Source organism: Plectropomus leopardus, chromosome 2, assembly GCF_008729295.1.
Source record: "Plectropomus leopardus isolate mb chromosome 2, YSFRI_Pleo_2.0, whole genome shotgun sequence".
Lineage (NCBI taxonomy): Eukaryota > Metazoa > Chordata > Actinopteri > Perciformes > Serranidae > Plectropomus > Plectropomus leopardus.
The window spans coordinates 29,074,991-29,096,361 of NC_056464.1; the positions used below are offsets into that span (position 1 = coordinate 29,074,991).

Genomic DNA, 21,371 nt, shown 5'->3' on the forward strand with positions numbered 1-21,371 from the left:
TTTTTATGTTTGTTTTCTAAAATGCCTTGCCTTTTATTTTCTGTTGGTTTTGACAGCTAACACTGCTTTTTAAAAAAATGCCTTACCCATTTTGCAGGATTTAGGTGTGTTAGTCCAACTTAGAGAAATATGATTTAGTACGATTTCAGTGGGACTAACATGTTTACATGTATTTTAAAAGTTTTAGTGGGACCTACACAATAATTTGAGTTTTTCTGACATCATGAAAACATACGGACTGTTGGGTCAGAAAGACATTGCTAGTGGTATTTGTAGAATGATTGTGCTGCTAGCGTGCAACAACCAGACCTTGTAAATGCGCAATGCATTTAACTGAAGAGTAGCAAAATTTACCTACAGACCGACATGGGTAACTGATCAAAAGTACTGGCAGTTTACCGACGAGCGGTAATCAATTGACATCTGTAATTCTTTTAATTATCGTTTAAGTAATCCTTCAAAAATTAGACAACTGATAAATGAAATTCAGTCTGAAGAAATAGAGTTCGTTTCGTACCTGACTGTTGGACACAGCTTGCTGATGATATGGGGAGAATCTGTTCTTGGCAGGATCCTCTGATGTGGGGCTGAGAGGCTTCGGATCCGACATGGAGCGCTGCACACTCTTTATGGGTCTTGGTAGGGTCTGGTGGCGTTGGGGTGATTCAGCAGTAAAGGCTTTCTGCTGGGGCGTAACATGGGCCTTGTTGAGCTTCTCCTGGGAGGCAAATGTGGTCTCCAGCATGCGATGAGGAGACAGTGGAGATACAGGGGAATACAGCACCTGGGGAGATTTGGGCGGCTGGCGAGAAGGAGACTCATTTTGTTGATAGCCAATTTCCAGGGGGTCTGGTTTTCTCCTCTCAAATTTAGCGACTCCTTGGAGTCTAGGTGAGGTTGGGTCAGATGTGTTTGCACCGACAATATGCAGACTTGTGGAGTACGGACTAATAGTCGTCGGGACGCTCAGTTGAGGGACGACCACACCCTGAGACTGAGACTCTGGTTCTGTCTGGCAGGCAAGACTCTCTCCTTTGTGGGTCCTCTCAGGGGCCGCTATGTAATGTAATAGGTCAACCTTTGAGGTCTCCGCCATGGTAATATGGATTGCAGGTGAAATCCTGCCTAATTGGTCGGACTCTGTTTGGCATGATGAATCATTTGTGGTCTGAATAGCTATACTTGCAGAAGCCACTTTAGATGACCCATCTGATTTAGCCTCACCACTGGACTCAGAGTGTTTTGATGCGCGTGACCTCCTGCGTCTCACTGGCTGCTGGTCCCATTCTCCCTGGTCCTCCTCATCGGTCTGCACACTGCAGTCTGCAATACGCCTTGTTCTCCTACGCCTGTTCATGAACCTGTCCTCTCCTTCTTCATCGTCTGTTTGCACACAGCTGTCAGTAATCCTCTTCACAGAGTCCTCCTCCGAGCCATCCCTCAGCCGAGGCATGGAGTTCTGCTTTTTCATGATCTTGGAATCAGCCTGTTTGTCGCTGCTTCTCAGAGACATTTCAGAGGCAGAACTATGAATAGGTCGAGCAGCCACCACAGCTTGGACCACTTGTCCATCCTGCCAAAACTGAACACTCTGACCATCTTGTTGGATAACTCTACCACTCTGGTCACAAATAATGAACCCTTGAGGGGCCCCTCCAACAACTACCCCTTGTATAGCACCCTGGGCGGACGTTGCTGCTGCTGCCACTGCTGCTGATGCAGCAGCTGCCTCTGCTGCTGCAACAGCAGCTGCTGCCTCCACTGCTGCCGTCTTTTGCCTTTTCTGCTCCTCCAACTGCTGCTGTAGCTGCTGCTGCAGAGACTGAATTTGCTCAAGCTGCATTCTCTGCTGGGCCAGTTGTTCTCTTTGCATGATGAGTTGTGTCTCCCGCTCTGCTTGCTGTTGATGCAGAACTTGCTGTTTGATTGTCTGCAGCTCTTGAATCTCACGCTGAACTATAAGTTGTTCTTTTTCTCTGTGTCGCTGAAGCTCCATACGATCTCTTTCAAGCTCTTCGTGTAGGCGCAACTGCCGTAATTTCTCCAGTTCAACACGCTCCCGCTCCAGCTGCAGCACATGCTCTTGTTGCTGACTCAGTCTTTCATCTTCCTTACTTTTCTGGGAATCCGTGGGAGGAGAAAGTTTGGAACTTGGTGCCAGGGCAGCTTGTGGCTGGCCCTGTGGCAAAGCTAATGGTTGAGGTTGACTGATGGGTTGAACTTGAGGTTGGGTCTGGGTTAGAGATAAAGGTTCGGTTTGAGCAGGCAACTGGTGCGGCTGCAATTGAGCCTGCACTTGCTGAACATTTGGAGGTTGGCCTTGAGCTTGAGGAAGGGACGTAACACTCTGTGTGGTAAGTTGAGTGAGCGTTTGTTGATCTGCCGTGGTTTGCATGCCTGTTGCTGGTACATTTTGTGCTCCTAAGTGTGCTGCAGGTTGAATGGGTGGAACGGTTGCAGGTGTTTGCGCAGCTACTGTTGTTAAAGGCTTCCCCAGGTACACAGCAGTTTCCTGGTGTGTGCTGCTTACATCAGGCACGCTTCCTGATGGTGTGGCTGATGTAGGATACTGGGTGGGAGGAGGGTAGGAATATGGTCCCTGTGTGGACAGAGGCATTCTGGGACTGACTTGAGGCAACCTGGTGAGGCTAGCCAATGGTACAGCAGTTACACCTGTAGGGTATGGTCTATAAATTCCTCTAGGCATGGGACGCAGGACAGAGGAAGGCTGGGTGGTAATTGGCAAGGTGGAGGCTATGGGAGTGTTAATGGTGGAGTATATCATGCCATCACCTCCTCTCATAGCAGCAGGGTACAAGGCGCGTATACTTGCTTGTCTAGCATTTATTAGGTTTGTTAGGGTTTGGCCATTTGCTGTTGGCCTCCCATCTGGTCCATACAGTAAGTTTGCTCTTATTGATGCTAAGCTTTGCTGGAGGTTTAGTCTAGCTAAAGGTCCACCCCTTCCAGCCCCATATGCTACCAGTTCAGGATTATTCGCATACCGGCTTCCAAACTGGTCCACAGTGTTAAGAGCTGCACACATGCGACTTATCTCCCTGGCAGTGGTTGCACTATACTGAGCCAGATTGGAGTCCTGTGGTGCTGTCGGGTCGCGTGAACCGTAGGCATAGTCAGCACTGATATTGGACATGGAGCCATATCTGCGAAGGGGTAAGGAAGGGCCTGCAAAGTCTCCTTGGTGACGCAAGTCTGTGTAAGATCCATACTGTGCTCCAATGCCAAGGTATCCGCCATCATAAGCTTGATTCATGCTGCTGAGATCAACAGCAAGACCCCCCTGGACGTTACCTGGATAGTGACCAGCATCAGTCATGGATGGCAAATTAGTATCAGACATGGAGGGCTGAATTCTTCCTGAGGGGACTATGGGTGGTTGATATGGTTTATGTTCCTCTGTTACCCCTTGTGTAGCTTGAGGCTGGTGTTGTTGCTGTTGTTGTTGGCTCACATTGTAGTGTGGTGGATAGGGAGGATGGGCTGCTTGAGAGGCTTCAGTGGTGGGATTTTTATCTGAGGATACTGTTGTAGGCTTCTGAGTGAATGACCCTGAACAGGAACCAGCAAAGGGCAATTTGTAAACAACATCACAACAAGCCACCTGGTTTTCTGGTTTGATCTGTCCAGTGAGATCCAAGACCTGAGGAGGGGGAGGAGGGGGAGGCTCCTCTCGCTTCACCAGTTGAGTCACTGTACCCCCCTGCGATGTGTTACTTTCATCCATTTGCACCATCATAACATGGGGCTTACCCGTGGACAAGTTCATTACTGTTGGCTTGTTTTTTAGCTCTAAGGCAACTCCACTATAGACTTCATGAGGAGCATTAGAAGCGGACACTGATGGTGAAGCCAGGGGGGATAGTCTAGGAATGGCACTAGCAGTCACCGCAGGCTGGGCACTGCTTGTCTGGCTCACTACGAGGTCTTTTTTCATCAGCAGTGGCTGGACCTGATTAGCTAAATTGTAACGTGCAAAGGAGGATTGCTGATGGTGCTGCTGGAGTTGCTGCTCAAGAAGCTGTTGCTGTTGCAGGAGTTTCTGCTGCTGCAACTGAAGCTGTTGCTGTTGTATACCCAGGTTTTCTAGGCAGGCATCAATTTTGGGAATAGATGGGTCAGTGACAGGTGGCTTGGTCTGGGTCAGACACACAGCGGATCCAACACCCTGCCCCAAATCCATACGATTTTGCAAAGGATCCCCGTACACGATTGGTTGCTTGGGTTGGGACATGAACATAGAACCTGCAACTGTGACGCTAATTGTGGTTGGTGTTGATACAGATATGTGCGGTTGCTCTTGTGCATTCAGGTTCATAATAAGAGGTTGTACTGCTGTGTGTCGACCAGACGGCTGCTCTGTTCCTAAAGAGTATCTCCTTGAATCAGAAGCAAGGGATGTTAGGTCCATCCCCTGGTCTGTAATAATAATCGGAGCTGGCCTCAAGGGGGATCTGAGATCCACCACATTAGTACTCGACACACCCTGACCCACAACCATTGAAGAGCCAGGAATATTTGAGATTTTACATAGAGATATGTTTTCCATAGATCCACGACTATGTGCAGTTGTTGTCACAGTGCTAATACCAACACTTACTTTTTCAACTTTTTGAGTCATGTGTGAGGCATGTTTGGGAGACTGTTGTGACGGATGCCGTTGTGGTGATGTTGGGGAACTTGCTGAGGTGGGCTGGGAACTATACAAAGTTTTACAACTGCCCTGTGTTGGCGATGACAAAGGGGAAGTGGAAGAATTTACAGTGATTGGCTTGGCGGGACTTGTTTTGTCGGAGCCTAGTGTAATCACCATCACTGGTGAGTCTTGAGAGGACTGCTGTCGTGCAAGACGTGGTGACATTGCCCTTTGAGGTGCCTGACCTCCGTGAGATGCTCCAGCCGATGTAGGACCACCAGGCAAAGACGGCAGCTGCCTGCCGCTACCACCAGTGGGTCTAACGGACGGTGAATGCGTTGGGCTTTGTGCTGGAGAAGTGCTTGGGGAGACTGGGGGGCTGGGACCTTTAAAAAAGGAGAAAACTTTGGAGCCTAGGGAGGATGCTCCAGGGTCAGGTGATGCCTGTGTTGGCCTCTGGGAGCCTGCTCTGCTGCTAGCAGGCACTGTGCTACCTGCCTGTCGAGATGTGGCAGTCTGACTGACTTGGGCTTTGGTTGGGGCAACTCCAACAACGCCTTCGATTTTGGCACTCTGTGACATCATCCTATTTTGTGTTTCTTTTGATAAATGCTGTGCTGCATGAATTGCTGGAATTCTCGGATCACTCCCGGTTGTGGAGAAGGACATAGGTGCAGTAACCTGCGTTGGGCTCGAGCCCGGGGTTAGAACAGTTCCTGCTTCAAGATGCTGTTTACTGTCAGGCTGAGAACCACCTTTCTGTTGATGTCCTTGCCTCTGCATGAGCTGTGCTTTCTTCATCATCTCCTCATAGACCTCCTCTGCACTTTTTAGTGTTTTATCAGATGGTGATATTGCTGATGTCTTTTCTGTAGGGGAGTAGAGCGATGTGAAAGTTGGAAGATTGTATTCATTTCCTGATTTGTAAAGCTTTCCACCAATCATCTCAAAGCCCTCTGCCTCTGAGTCCATTGACGGTGAGTATTCAGAACATGATGATCTGTGAAGCTCCTCCATCTCTGCAGCCTGTCTTAGCTCTTCTGTTGGAGATGCATCTTCAATAGGAGAGAGGTTACTGGGGGGAGTTTTGGATCTTTCCCTGCGTCTCTGTGCCCGTAGCTCCTCCTTATCCCTCTTTGTTTTTCGGGCAGTGCTTCTGATCCTCTGTTGCTCTAGATCTCTCATCTGCTCCTGTTCTCTCAGCAGCTCCTCCTCCTCTCTAAGCTCATCCTCCTCAGATGAATCCTCAATAGTGGGCAGTAGTGGCCCATGGGACCTATGTCGAGCCTTCCTCTGCTGCTTCGCCTCCTCTAGTCTTGCCCTACGACTGGGGCTGCTGTCACTGTCATCCTCCATGGATGACACAGATGTAGGGGATGTTCCGGAGGTGTAGCTGGGAGTGGTGGCAGGTAGGGTGGATGAATATTCTCCTTTAGAGCGCTCCTCAGGAGAACCAGTCAGACTCTCCATCTCCAGCTCTGGTTCCCGTAGATCATGCTCAGTGCTGAGCTCCATGTCTCGGTTGTAACTGTTGGTGTTATTCAGTTCGATGGTCTTGAAACGCCGAAGTCCTCCAGCCATTACGACATCTTCCTCATCATTTGCCTCTGATGCCTTGGTGTCTTCCTCAAAGCTGTTAGAATGATGAGAGAGTCGTCGTCTCTCTTTGCTCAAATCCCCACTGGTTTTATGTCCCCTTTTAGTCTTCTGAGTTCCATGTTCTTCCGTCTCCTCTTCGTCCGCACTCATCTCCATAATTTGCCTCCTCATGAATTCCTCATCTGTTAAATCTTTATGTGACTTCTTCTGTCTTACTGGCAATGGTGAGAGACCACTTTCACTGCTATCTTCCACGTAGTCATGGCGAAGCTTACAGCTGAGGTCATCCTCTGATTCATCTCTTGCTGCATCATCATCAGGACTGTAGTCCCGGCCTTGTCCTACAGACAGTGAATGTGGCCTGTGCTTTTCTGATGTCGTCTTTGACTCCAGTAGAGGCTTCATGGAGCTCTCTAGCTTGGTGATTTCTGATGGGATGGACACACCTCGTTCACTGAGCTTGATTCCTTCTTCCCGGATCTGTCCTGTAATCTCTCCATGAGAGCTGGAGATGCCATCTGAGGAGTATCCAGTGTCACTTAGACTCTGTGTGCTTGACTTGTTGTAATCCTGAAAAAAAGAGAGAAAGAAAAGGAGAGAGGTCAGAAGCAAAAAAAGGGCACATTTTTTTCCCTAAATTAACTCACGGCATGGTCTATTACAAGCTTCAATGCACACCTTTTATCCCACTATTTCATCAAACTCATCAGCAGTGACATTTTCATGAGCATTTTTAGATAGGGAGTAAAATTAATGCAGTGGACCTAATACAGTTGAAATGCTCTCTAATACTTAAATATTAGAGGATAATTACATTAGAAGGAACAAACCCTTAATCAAACAATCAGATACCATAAAACTTTAGGCTAAAATCAACCCAAATATTTCCTTTTGGTTTTCAGAATTTGACTTTCCCCACAATTACCACCAAGCAACATTTATACATTTGATATCTTTAAAAAATTATATAAACACTTTTTATTTTGAAATACATAAAAGAGCTTTTGCTTTGACTTGCTTGTGAACACAATCTTATTTTGCACTTTATTGAAGGTATTAATCATATTCCATTGATTTGGGTTGAGTTTGCCTTTTAAAGTTATGTACAAACAGATGGATAAATACACTGACACACAGAGTGAATATAACAGACAATTGAACATACAAACATCTACAGACAAATGTCATTTTGGTTACATGCTTGATTGCCATCTCTGACGCATTCTCCGTTGCATTCTTCGAACCGTTGAAGAATAACGAACATGCTTAGAATGCTTAAAATATCGTCACGAAGTGTCACAGTGAACAAAAAGCTTGCGTTGGTTACAAAAAAAAAATTAAAGTGTACAAAATCAGGCGGAGGAATGGGGGAACAGGCTGAAGATGAGAAATGGACATTAAGACAATGATGATGGCTATGATGATGATGATCAGGTTGATAAAGATGACGATGGTGATGATGATTATAAGGATGATCACCATGATAATGACAAAGATATTATGATGTTGAAGAGATTAATACGGATAGGAATATTTCAAAAAAGGGCATGGTATGAAGAAACACTTATGTAATAACTATATTACATTAGTGATCATAATATGGTTTGACAACTTTAATAGTGCTGAGAATGAACAATAAGAGAAGAAGATGGAAATGATGGAACTAATGATAATGAGGAAGGAAAGAAGAATAAGAAGAATGAAAGTTTGGATTGGAGCAACAATTAAAACAGAAAACAAACATGGTAACTACAGAAATTCTAATTACGAAAAAAGAATTAAAAGAACAGTGTGTGAGATTTAGTGGGATTTTGTGGTATCTAGCAGTGAGGACTGCAGATTGAAACCAGCTGAAACTTCTCCTGGTTAAAATTCCTTCAGTATTCTTTGACCAGGAGGATTTTACTGGGAGCCAAATTATCTGCAGAGATCTCTTCTTTGCCAAAATAAACAGACCCAGTTTCACTTTTAAAAACACTGAGTAAAGAAGTTTCACATTAAAAATCATTTCATCATCATCAAAAATCATCAACATTTTCCTTGATGCTGTTTGGCATGTCAAAGACGGGCTGCTAGTGAAATGCAAAAATCAGTCTTTTTTCTGACACTGTTCAGTTTGTTGCAGAAGGGCTGCTAACTACAGTGGCAGACATAAAAATGTAAAAAGGCAAATGGGCCTATCTAGAGCCAGTGTTTGGTACAATGGCTCACTCTAATGTAACGAAAAACACAATTCATATTTTTAGGTGATTATACACCAAAGAACGCATATTAATTATATTCCAATTATACCAATATATCCCCCTAAATCTTTGGCACTGGACCTTTAAACAAGATAGAAATAAGGATATGACGACAGTGATAAAAGTGATGTGGAATGAATGATTATAAGGATAATTATTTGATGAAAATGATTCTGAGAAATGGTTAGAATGGAGCAAACAATAAAAATAAAAATAAAGTAAAAAAAATTAAAAATGGTGACTCAAGAGTAACAGGTGAAGGCGAAGAAGTTGCAGGTAGCTCACTTCATGGTGTCTTGACTTCTGTGTATCTTCAGTTATCTTCATGTCTTTTGGTGAAGTGACAGTCTCTGACATTGTCTTCTTCGGTGAGGCCTTGACGTCTTCTTTTAGAGATTTAGACACGACTTTAGTCTTCTCCTGGCTCTGCGGCTGTTTGCGGGCCTGGTTGTTACCTGTGGGTTTAGACTGAGTGGGTGCTGTCTTTGATGGGGTGGGAGAGGCCTTGGCATGGTTGGGTGCAGGTTTACCAGGGGTGGCTTTTGCACCAGAAGGATGAGAAGGGCCCTTAGTCTGAGCTGAGGGCTGAACAGATCCCTTTGCCTGAGTTGGCCCTTTGGCCTGGCTCTGGCCCTTTATTTGGTTAGCAGACTGAACAGGGCCCTTACTCTGAGACTGTGATTGATTAGGACCTTTAGGTTGAGGTCCCTTACTCTGAGCTGAGGGTTGTGTTGGACCTTTAGTTTGGGAAGGTGGCTGAGTTGAACCTTTAGGTTGGGGAACAGGTTGGGCAGAGCCCTTGGTTTGAGGGGAGGCTTGGCTCGGCCCCTTGGTTTGAGGGGCAGGCCCAACATGTTTCACAGGAGAGACAGGGCCACTTACTTGGGGACCCGATGGTTTCTGTTGTTGTTGAGGACCTGTGGGCCTAGGCCCTAAAGGTTGATTTGGCCCTTTCTGCTGAGGTGGTTGTTGATTGGCTGCAGCAGGTGGCCGGGGGGATCCCACGGGCTGTGCAACAGGAGCTGGAATATCTCCCAAGCTTCCTGACAGAGCCCTCTGCGTCTGGCAGTTCAAGCACAGCCATTCTTTCTTCTGAAAAACAAGCACAAAGAGAAAAAGAATCAAAACATGTTGGAACAGAATAATCAAAGCACGTACGCCATTATAATAAACTCTATTATTCATGTACATAATTCAGCATAACACACTCAAGTTTTCTTTTCTTTTTTGTTAGCATAGATATGATTATTGATTTTCCAAGACAACAGACTCAACAATGTCAAACGCGGGGAGGGGGCTTGGATTGTGTACTTTTTCAATGCCAGTTTAGATCTTCATGCACATTTGCACAATTTTATCAATAGACTTGCTTTTACCACCATCAAGCTTTCTTTCAACGAAGCATGAGCCTTTTAAACTGAAAAGCTTGAACACAGCTTTTCATTGTTCACTATGGAGCAGCTTTTTCTGTTGCAGGAACAATCCTCTGACACATTTTCTTTGGCCTTTTTTTCACCAAAAGTAGTGCATATATGCAGTTTTTTTTAAAATGCAAGAAAAAACACAGAAAATAGGGAATAAACTTTTTTTCCAAATTGCCAGTAGACCCAAGTCGTGTACACGGCTCTGCAGCAAACAAATACGCCCAGTTCTGTTTTTTTTTTCCAACTCATGCGGTGCATTCATTCACCGTCACAAATGTGCTGGAAAACAGGTAAAGCAACTGAAGATGACAGCATGGAGGCCAGTTTAATATCATGCTGGTACTTCTCTGGTACTTTTTTTTATCAGTTACTTATTCAGCCTCTCACATTCACACTTGGTGCAGACTAATTTGGAACAATGTTCAATTGCATTGCTGCTTTGACACAGACACACACACACACACACACACACACACACAAAATATTTCCATCACTGTTGAATGGAGCCCCTGACTACTGCAGAACAATTTATCCTGGAAATGAATGCAGATTCCCAGCTGGCCACCAACATTGTGGGACTTCGATATTTGGTTACATTTAGGTTGTGACATTGGATGGCCAACATTTAATGGCAGACAACATCTAGCACTAACAGAAATTTGACGCAGAATGCTGACAACAAATGACAATATTTTGTTGGTTTTAGGTTGTGTTTTTAAGTAACCAGAATCTAACATCTTCCAGACGTCTCATGCCAACATCATCTTGATGTAGAATAATGACATTTAGTCATAAGGTAAAGAGAACAAAACCTGACGTCTGCAAAATGTCCTAAAGTTAACGCACACACAACTTAAAATTTTATTTAAAACATTGTTAACACCTTTTTCATTCCAACAAAAAATAACGTTTGTCCAACACAAGAAAACAATGTTTTTCTGATGCCATATTGATGTCCTGTGTCACCTTATCCACTGAAGACAAAAAAAAGCCAGATGATATTGGGTGTTAGTGGGTTTTTTGTGCAGTTAGAAAGCCTTCAGTGTCAGCTGGATTCCACCTTACTTATTAAATGGGCAGCAATCTGACTATGCACACAAAGTATGCTTAACATTTGTGTTTACTTTGATATTGACATTGTGTCGACACATTATTTGATTATCAGTTGTGATGATTGATGGGTAAGGAAATATAAATGTGTCTGTTAGTCAGAAAAAATTAAATCAGAAAGTTGTTGCTTTCCAAACGGTCATGGAGTGCCAAGGACTCAGTACAGCGAGTCTGAACAACTGAATATTTGAAAGCCTGTCCAAACAAGGCCTTTCATCTCTTGGTGAAGACTTAATCATTTGACAACATTAAGCACTCTCAAACAGGGTACACAGAGGAAGAGTGCCGTGTGAATACAAATTAACACATCTACTATTAGATTGAAGGGGTGCAACTGTCATTAGACCTTTTATGAAGCCCACAGCAAACTTTCAATCTGCAAGATTCGTCCTTCACCGACATCCTCACTGAGAACTATGTTTGGAGGTAGTTATATATTCTGACACTGCTAAAGCTCCCGAACAGAACCCATCAAAGACATGATATTAACATAAGCTGATTCAATTTCAGGTCAATGCAGCAGATCGATGAAACAGCTCGATTGAAAGAGATTGCTATATTACAGGTTATGAAAGCTGAAAAGCGAGGTGGCGGCACCATGTTTGTAACACGGCCCTCGGTTTTCTGTGATAATCATCCGTACCCCAGGCCTGAAGAGGGAGCGCTCTTGAGTCGCAGACTCATACAACAAAACAAATAACCTCATAAACACCTCTGTTGCTGATTACCATCTGCCCAATAAATCATTACTTTTATTGGTGTCATACCTCAGAAGCATAAATAGAGAAGATGGAATTCAACAGCATGCCCAGAAACACTGAATAAATAAAAGCAATGCAGGTGCTCAATGACTGTATCAGAGGACATCTTCACTGCGATCCAAATAGTCAAGATGGTAGAGAGGGTTGCAAATATATATATATATATTTTTTTTACATGCCCTTACTTTTTTCACATATGCAACTATCAAATATCATCTGTGCTCTTGGAATTTGGTAGGTCACAAATCAACCCAATCTGCAGAAAAAAAGTTGGCATTGTACATTTCTGCAAACAATGGATACCTTACGTTTGCAAATTATTATGTAGCGGATATGTTGAAAAACTTTATGGCAGGAAAAAAACGCGCTGTGTCAGTAAAAAAATGACCTTTTTTATGCCACTATGCCAGCAGGAAAAGCTGCAATGAGTCATTAACAAACAGACGCTTTTTGGACCACTATTTGGTATGACAACTGCAATTGTCTCGGTGAAAAACAATTGCTTTTAGGGCCACTATAAGGGGAAGGAAAAGCAGTGATGTGTCATCAAAAAGCAATTGCTTTTTGGACCATTATTCCAGCAGAAAAAACATGCATTCTGTAAAAAATGCTGGGCCACTTTCTGAAAGAAAATCCAGCGATGTCTCACTGACAAACAACTGCTTTTCGGGACTCTATTCCGGCAGGAAAAACAGTGTTGTCTCCATAAAAAAATGACTTTGCACCACTATCCAAGCAGGAAAAGCAGCTACGTATCTGCAAAAAAAGAAGTGCTTTTTGAGTCAAAAGGGCCACTAAAAATACAGCCAAAAACAGTTGCAAAAAAGCTGGAAAAACAGCCAAGGGTTGCTTTGAAACACCCACATTTGGTGCCAAAAGAGCCGCTGGAGACACAGTGATCACTCACTAAAAAAATATTATTTTTTTATTATATTATTGGTGTACAACAGTGGCCTGCAGCTTGGCATGCATCTTACCTTGGCAACACACCATCCTGTCTGCCTTGAAATCTCTAAATCAGCTCATATGCTACGTCACTTCAGACATGCTGATATGATTTGTATAAACTGTAAACTGTATAAATTTGTATAAACCTGTTTGTGGTTTGCACAAATGTAAAATGCCAACATTTTCTTCTGGAGACTGGGCTGCACATCTCTGACACGGACGAGAGCTTAAAGAAGAGTGATCTGCCTGAATGATATAAATAACTGAGAAAAGCCGACATTACAAGCAAGACAGAGCGAGATAGAGTGACAATCATTTAGTCAGCGAGGAACATCCTAACAGCACGATAGGGATCTTAATCTAGAGACCCCAGAGACCGACATTTGACCGACAAGTCTCCAGTGATAGGAGGACACAGTCTGTCTTCTTTTTTCCTTCATACTAAATCTGTGTAAAGAAATTGATCAGGCTCTGTGTGAGTGAGAGATTGATTATTTGTTCTTCTCCTTGTGTCCTCTGGGTTCTTGTAAAAAAGAAGCTATTTAGCTCACAGGCCACATTGAAGGGTCCATCACAGGCCACTTCTTAGATTCTGCCCAGTAAAACTGATTCGTGATGCTGAGAGGACCTACAAATAACGGTTAACCACTCGCTGATGTGGGTGGAAAGAGACAAAGCTGAAATTTAACAGAAGAGGATGAAAAAGGAGGAGGAGGATGGAAGGAAGAAGGAGAAAGTGGTGGTGGACTAATGATGATGACGATGAGAGGAAGAGAGAGGGTGGTGGTGACGATGATGGCTACAAAGGATGAACTATATATTGTATGTAATGCTATGTCTGTATATTGATTAAATGAATAGATGTCTATCAATCAAAAGTAAATTGGAAAAAAAACAACAATTCTCTGTTGTGGGAAAATCCATCATGTTTATGATGTTGGGAGAATCATTAAAGACAGTTTCCAAGTTTACACGCAGATATTTAAAGTAGTGCTGCAGCTTCCATAATTGAATAACCTTTGATAATATTCTTGCTTCATTCATTATCTCTTTGGTCTATAAATGACAGCATAGTGCTGCGTGAAATGGACAGAAAATTATATCACAATGTTTTTAGGCTGTATCTTGATACACAATATATATCTCGACATTTTAAAATCTCCTCAGAAGCATCTCATTAATGCTAAAACTGGGAGACAGAATTGAACAGAACATTTTTTTTTTTTACTAAATTCCCTCTTTTTTGTGACAATACTGTAGGAATGACTATTGGTACATTGAACAAATATTAATGCAATTCCGCTTTTGATCAATAACCATTAGTAATGCAGATATAATTAAGTGGGTAAAGGCAACTATTGAAACAAGTAGAAGTGTCTGATGAGTTGAGAAAAGTGCATCACTTTACTGTAACGCAACCGTTAAAATCATAAAAAACCACCATGTATTCCATATCACAATATAACAATATCTAATATGTTGGACAATATATACAATAATATATGATCTCATGTCTAGATATGATAGAATATCTTTATACTGCCAGTCCTATGACAGCAAATAGTCACGAATATCTGTCAGAAGTTCCAAGAATCAAAAGTAATGAATTTGCATGTCTTGTTTTGTCTGTTTATTTTCTTATGACCAACTGACCGATCAACTAATTTTTGCAGGCTGTAATTAATTGCTACATTTATCAGTTATCTAAAAAAGCTAAGAGACAAAAGCCCTTGTATATTGTGGCCTTTGAGGCTGTTATATTTGTCATTTAATATACAACTGCCAGATTACACATTCTGCAGACACAGAGAAACATTATCATCCCATTGGACTCATGTTTCTGGACTCATGACAAATGTTTCATATTAATTGGACTTTATGTACTGGTTTGGTCTCCGGTGAGTGGTAAGCAAAACATTTGGGTTGTAACTATAAATTAATTTTATAATAATTCAGGCAACCAACTATTTTCTTAAAGGGACAAAATACATTCTGAAAAACATAGCAATGTCTCTTTCTAGATGCTTCCTTCTGTATGGTGATACAGTTGGCAAGTGTAGTAAGGTATAAAGAAAATAGTTCCTACATTAACCTGCTCACAACAAGGTCAGTGGATTATCTTGAGTAACAGGGTCATGATCTCTGGAAAGAGTTTTTAATTGCAGTTTTTAAAATGTATTTTTTTAGATGCTTTGAGCATAACAAGCCAAGTGCCATCTAAATCCATTATATTGGAGATTATATTGCTGTTATCTCCAACAACACACACCAAAACCATCTAGATTGATAAACAGCACTTCAGGTAAAAGGAAAAATATGTGTTTTTGATTTGGATGAGAACTGTTCCTTAATATAATCAACTTTTTTAGTCTAGGAAACATCACAAAAAAAGTGAAAAATGCCAACTACAATTTCCTAGAGTCAAAGTTGACTTTAAATGTCCTTTTTGTCTGACCAACAGTCCAAAACTAAAAGAAACTATTAGAATTTTTTGTCATTTTTGCTTGAGATATTACTTAAATTATTGATCGACTGTTGCCAATGAATCTTCTGCCATCCATCTAATCGATCAGTTGACTAATTGTTGCAGCTCTTGACTTTTTAGCTTGCTAGATGTTGCCTGTGTGATGCTGCACAGGTAGCTTGCAAGCAGTGCTTATATCCAAACCAGCTGCCTGCTGTAGTGACAGAGTGTTGAGACTCACCCTCTTTGGATTAATGTGAAAATTAATGATTAATTCAGCTTTGTTACTGGTAGACTTCAACTATTCTTCTGTTGACAATAACTCAATTAGAGCCCTTGTGCAATATGAGTGTTAAATTATGCAACTCCCTCGTTTAAAAGTGATGCCATTTGAATCATGAATGCTGTGAAAATATGCAGTTGAAGAAGGACCACGCTGCAACAATTGAGGAAAAGTGTGGGCAGCTATAACATTTTTCAGTATAAAAGGAGATAAAATAAGAGGCTGGCAAACATTTGGTCAGCTTAAAAACCTTTCAAGGACAGAAAAAACACAGTGACTATGAAAAGTGAACAACTTTAAACTTCACCCACTTTGATAAAGTGAGATTCATAAAAACAATAACTGCCAAATATAACATGGTGTAAAAACAGATACGGTGGCTACATTTGAAATCTATGTGTAACACGCTATTTTTTGTGATGCTATTTTTCCATTCAAGATGAAACCTTTCTTAATGTGCCCAAATCCTTCAGGAATCTGTTGTCTCAACTGAGACCATGAAGCGTGGATAGAGCCACTGGCATGCCAAACAGACAGACTTGCTTTGTTTTCATCTCTCTCAAGTGCTCTACTGAAAAGCTATATATAAACAGGTGCAGGACTCTCAGAACTAGCCATCTGTGCTGCTTCTTTCACATGTAAAAAAAAAAAAGAAGAAAAAATGAGTAGAAATGTCAGTGACAAGTATTTGTGTGTTTGTGGACAGCTAGTCCACATGTGGGACAGACACAGAACCACTGAACTGAAAATACAGACTTGAGGACATGCTACTGTATGTGTGTGTACTATGTGCAGCACATGATCATCCGATCTAAAAAAAAGCTGCCGGCCTCTGAAGTCAACTCCCTATCAACTTCCTCAAAAGCACATCAAATCTGCTGTAACTATTTTTTGAGCATGTTCATAAAGCAGAATTTAATTAGATACCTAAATTAGATACTATAATGAAAATTTTCCTCGACCACGAAGCTTTCTTCCTGCCATTTAGGCACTGCCAAACTCCGCTCTTTGCTCCTGAATCAGCATAACATCACTGCGTGGGTGAAAGGGAGAAAGGAGCAAGGCCAAACCGGAGCTGGGAGTAGCAAATTATTCATGTAGAGTGCTTTAGCTTGTACAGCAGTGAGCGGTGTGGGCTGTGCTTCCCACCTCTGCCCACACTGTGTGGAGAAAATCAGGTCCATATAAAAGACTGAGCCTCTGCGCCTCAGAGACAGGCATTTAATGCACCCTTAAAACAGAGCAACAAATTCACTGTGGCAATCCCCGTCTACTTTTTAACTGCCCTCTGAAGAACAGCACTTCAATAGCTCAATACATAGACATTCACCTACAGCTAAAGCTACAAAGGAAATGTATATCAAAATTAGGGCTGGAGGATAAGGAGAAAAACAAATACTTAGATAGATAGATAGATAGATAGATAGATAGATATACTTTATTGATCTCAAAACTGAGAAATTGGGGACTTTACTGTAATGCAGCTTGTAACATCAGAAAAAGGCAACACTTCTGCCATATTACATTACTATTAAATCCAAAATCTAGGCATGTCATGATACCAGATCATTAGTAGTCAAAACCGATACTTGTGAAAATCAACACTTTTCTTATTCTGTAAGAGAGCAAAGAACATAAAACAATAAATCCTGTGAAGTGATATATAAACATACAGCATACAATGTATTTCTCCTCTATTGTTGTTGTTGTTGTTCAGCACTAAAATGTGACAGTTCATCTTTGTGAAATTTGTACTGCCCCTCCTCCACTGTGACTGGACAGCTAGGTAAAAATTGACAGAGACGAGTGCAGTTTTTTACCCAAAGCTAAACATTTTTTAATTCTAGGCGACCTGAAAAAATGCCAAATGTATAGCGCTCAATGCAGAATAGACGCTCAGCACCTCTTCACCAAACAGTAACCTCCAGGGCTGAAAAATTAAGCCAGTGTGGAAAAAGCCAAAATTTGTAGTTAGTCTCTATAGACCCCCTTGTTAAAATGCCCAACTTAACAAAGAAATAATCATGTTCAGAGTTCTGGTCTCCATAGCTAACTTCAACATTCACAGGGTGTATTTTTGTTTGTTTGTTGTTTTTTAAATAACTCACCCGTTTACATTTTCTTGAGGCTCAAAGTTATGCATGTTTAAGAGCAAGACTGCTTGAATGACAAGCTGTCTGTGAGTTGCCGCTACTGGTCGCCAAAGCCTATGAGTCAGATCCACACCTCGCGCCTCCACAGCTCAGACCTTTTTTCCAAATATGGTCACCTCTGGCTCCAATAATAATTAATACTTCTTGTCTATTTTGATGTTTATCTGTTGTTGTCTGTTTGGTGTGCACCTGAATCTGTGAATGTACAGAACTTGAAGCCATGTTATTTGAACATGAGTATTGTTTAATTTTAAATAAATGAATAAAATTGGCTTCAAAGCTTGGCGCACTTCCTGGGGGGCTGGTTACCATCCTTCGCAGATTGTTGTTCTTTCATACTTGTAGCAAGAAGATTAAAGAGAGGATAAGTCACAGCATCATATTATGCATATCATTGGGGAAAAACACATGCGCAGTAAAATCTGGTCTGCCCAATAGCTGCTACACTATCTTGGAACAAGGGAACGACTGATTCTTCTCACTGTGGCGTACAAGAGAAAAATGAGTACTAACACATTTTCTGAATTTTTGGCATTGACTTGGTACTTAAAAATTAGTTCTTGTGACATCGATACCAAAATCTGAGGCGATATCTTGTCTTAAATCACAATATTTTGCCCAGCCCTGAACAAAATCTTTTCTTCAAGCAGAAAATAATTAGTTTTTAAACAGTTGTTTTATCACTCAGCTGACTGCTCACTTTTTGTGTTTTGGGACTGATGTGTGTGTGTGTATGTGTGTGTGTGTGTGTGTGTGTGTGTGTGTGTGTGTGTGTGTGTGTGGCAGCAGCAGCAGGCTCAGTTCGTTAGTGAGATCATCTTGTTAGTGAACTGGTAACCTCATTAAATGGCGGGAGGCTAACTTGTTTGCTCAGTGGAGATTGTACTTAACCTTGGCTCTGAACTGTAACTCAGAGACTCCACACAAAACAAGACTACACACGACTTTAATCTATCAATTACATCTGCAGCATTTGGTGTCTGCGCTTATCCACTGCAACATGTAACAAGCCACCAACAGAGCATCCAGTTAGAAGGCATTTCCACAGATTTTTTTAACACTGTATCCTTCCAACAGTCTCTGCTGTCACCAGTGCAGCTACAGCATCAGTGTGTTTATTATATCTCTTCTGTATATATGACAAATTTACCATTTCAGATTTGATTTAAACCTTTTAGGACCTGGCGCAAGACGGCTGCAGGGAGAACTTAGTGGTTAGAGGAAGAGCTAAACTCTGCTGAACTCATCGATCTCTACAATAAAGCCAGAGCTGTTTTTGCCTCGGCCACAGTCCTGTCTAATGTTTTTGTCCTTACATCAGCTAGTTAAAGCTATTGTTTATGTGTCTAGATAATTCTACGGTGTCCCTGAAAGATCAATGCACTGCAATTTCACAAAACACATGCAAATTAAGAAAACATCTTCACCAATTGGACAATGCATAAACAGCATCACAAAACACCCTTCAAACACAAACAAAAATAGAAATGGACTGACAACCTATACATGATGTTAAAACAAGCGCAGACAATAATAGTGTATTTGAGTCTGAACATTCTGTTTGATTGAGACAATGTTGAGAAATCTCTACATGTTTACAGTTTTTAGTGTCCCTTGGAACGGTAGTTTTGTCAGTGTTTCAGCATCAGTGTCAGCATTTATGTATTTGATGTTTTCTCTCTTCTCTGGTGTTGTCTGTGTTTGGTTGTATGGTCAGTATTTTCAGCTTGCTTCCATATTTGGTTGTTTTCTATAATTGTTCTGCATGTGTGTTGCCAAATTAGTGAAGATGTTGATGGGGGTGGTTTTGGGAGCACACACAAACAGACTGAGATACAGTTTCACAGTTCTATTCATACATTTGCAACTAATTTTGAAACAATTACACCTATGTCGATGATTTCTTTAATTGCAGTTTGTCTGTTTGCGTGTGTTGTCATCAGATACGTTCAGCTCTCAGGGCTTTCGTATAATTCTATGAAAAAATCAAAATCTAGAATTCCATATCTGCAACCTGTTCTCATTCCCGTGTTGTTAAACAGAGAGTCTTTGCCCTCGGCATCTCATAGTAACGCACAGGGTGCCCTTTTGCATCTCTATGTGACCCAAAGCTGATACACGTAATAACAAGTGGTTAATGTTGTCAGTTATGGTTAAGATTATGCATCAAAACTACTTAGTAAGGTTTAGAACTCCATTCAAACTTTAAAACTTAATATGGAAAAAAAAAAAATCTGAATCATCTATTATTCATATTGAACAGCCGAATCTGATTCGACAGCCATATTTCTGAAATGGGAAAAGCCCTACTTCATACCATTTCAGTTGCTCTCACCTTGCGTGAAATCCAGGTGTGTCTCATAAAGATGCTACAGGGAGCCAAAATGTTGGTATTGACAACCTAGTGATGAGAATGGGCTGGTATCTTACAGTAAGCTTATGAAGTGGTGTACTGTGGAGCACCAACTTTCTTTTTTTTCAGAGTGGTACGTCACTGCAGCAAGAATTACAACATATGCTCAGAAGATGATCTTAAGGCCAAGTCTGAATGTAAAGTTGTGCAGCTGAAACAAAAGTGTTGGCTGTGTTTGATGCAACAGCAAATGTGAATTCTGCTCTGTTGTTTTTTTCACTTGACAAGGCAGCAAGATTGGAGTTGAGAGAGCAGTTAGTGAGTGAAACTAAATCTGCCATGAGAGACAGAGGTGGACGGTGTGAACACCGGCAGTGTAGTGATGCTCCATCCAGTCAGCTCACAGCCGGAAAAGCTGCCCTTTCACTGTCAAAATAATGAGAGATTGAACACTGCAGGTTACCACAAGGAAAAGGTCAGAGAGATTGATCCTATTCTCACAGATTGATCCCACTCTCAGAGGAGCTTGCTGAGACATTACAGCCCTGATCACTCACGTGTGTGTGTGTGTGTGTGTGTGTGTGTGTGTGTGTGTGTGTGTGTGTGTGTGTGTGTGTGTGTGTGTGTGTAAGTGTGTGCACATGTGTCTGTCTATGCCTAATCAACAGTGGCTGGCTATAAATTCACCAAATTATGTAACGCAGCAGGGAAAGCATATTAATTATCCAGACTGCAAACCCCTAATGACAAGCCGAGCTAAAAGCAGGTATGTGAATGACAAATTAAAAGCGCTCAGATGGGGCTTAATTTGATTAAGGAATGTACCATCCTGAATTAAAATCCAACCATGTTTTCTGTCTCTCTCAATTTGAATGATCAAATAATGGCAAAAATTGCTCAAATCTAATAGGGCAAGAAGACCAAGCCCTCAAAAGTAACAAACCAACTCCAGGCTATAAAAGTTGTTTTTTTGAGTTGTTAACAAAAACAAAAACTGTAAAGTACAAAAAGAAATAAACTTTCTTCTGGCAAACCTGCACAGCGGAGTAAAAAAATAATTGCAAACCCCTGCAGGATGGTCCTCCACAGTGTGTCTCTGAAGAGGAATTCAAATGGCCATGATTGTTTATTTTCTGTGGTTTCCATGCTAATCAATCAATTACACACTTCCACAAGGACAAGACTCCTCACATGATATCACAAATACAAAAACATGAAAACGGTCTGAAATTAATTGCATTATTTGAGCCTGGACACACAAAAGCATCAAACTTAAAGCTACAACAACTACTTTATTTGTTTGGCCACTTGGGGGGCAGGAAAAACTAAAGTTGAATATCTGGCTCAGTAGCTGCTAAAAGCTCCACTGTGTTCAACAG

At 41.7% G+C, this 21,371-nt stretch overlaps 1 protein-coding gene across 4 annotated transcripts in view; it reads right to left on the bottom strand.

Moving 5' to 3' along the window:
• Positions 1–21,371, bottom strand: part of bsnb (bassoon (presynaptic cytomatrix protein) b) — an 89,325-nt gene that overhangs the window by 12,280 nt on the left and 55,674 nt on the right. For 3 of the 4 annotated variants that reach the window (XR_006106857.1, XR_006106858.1, XM_042507653.1), the window contains exons 4-5: positions 8,782–9,588; positions 518–6,823 (exon numbers count right to left, since the gene is read on the bottom strand). Coding sequence is in view for 1 of the 4 variants with exons in the window: in XM_042507653.1 (XP_042363587.1) it covers positions 518–6,823; positions 8,782–9,588 (7,113 nt within the window). In the remaining 3 variants the exon portion in view is untranslated. The remainder of the gene's footprint in view (positions 1–517; positions 6,824–8,781; positions 9,589–21,371) is intronic. The other variant, XR_006106859.1, reaches the window with a different exon arrangement.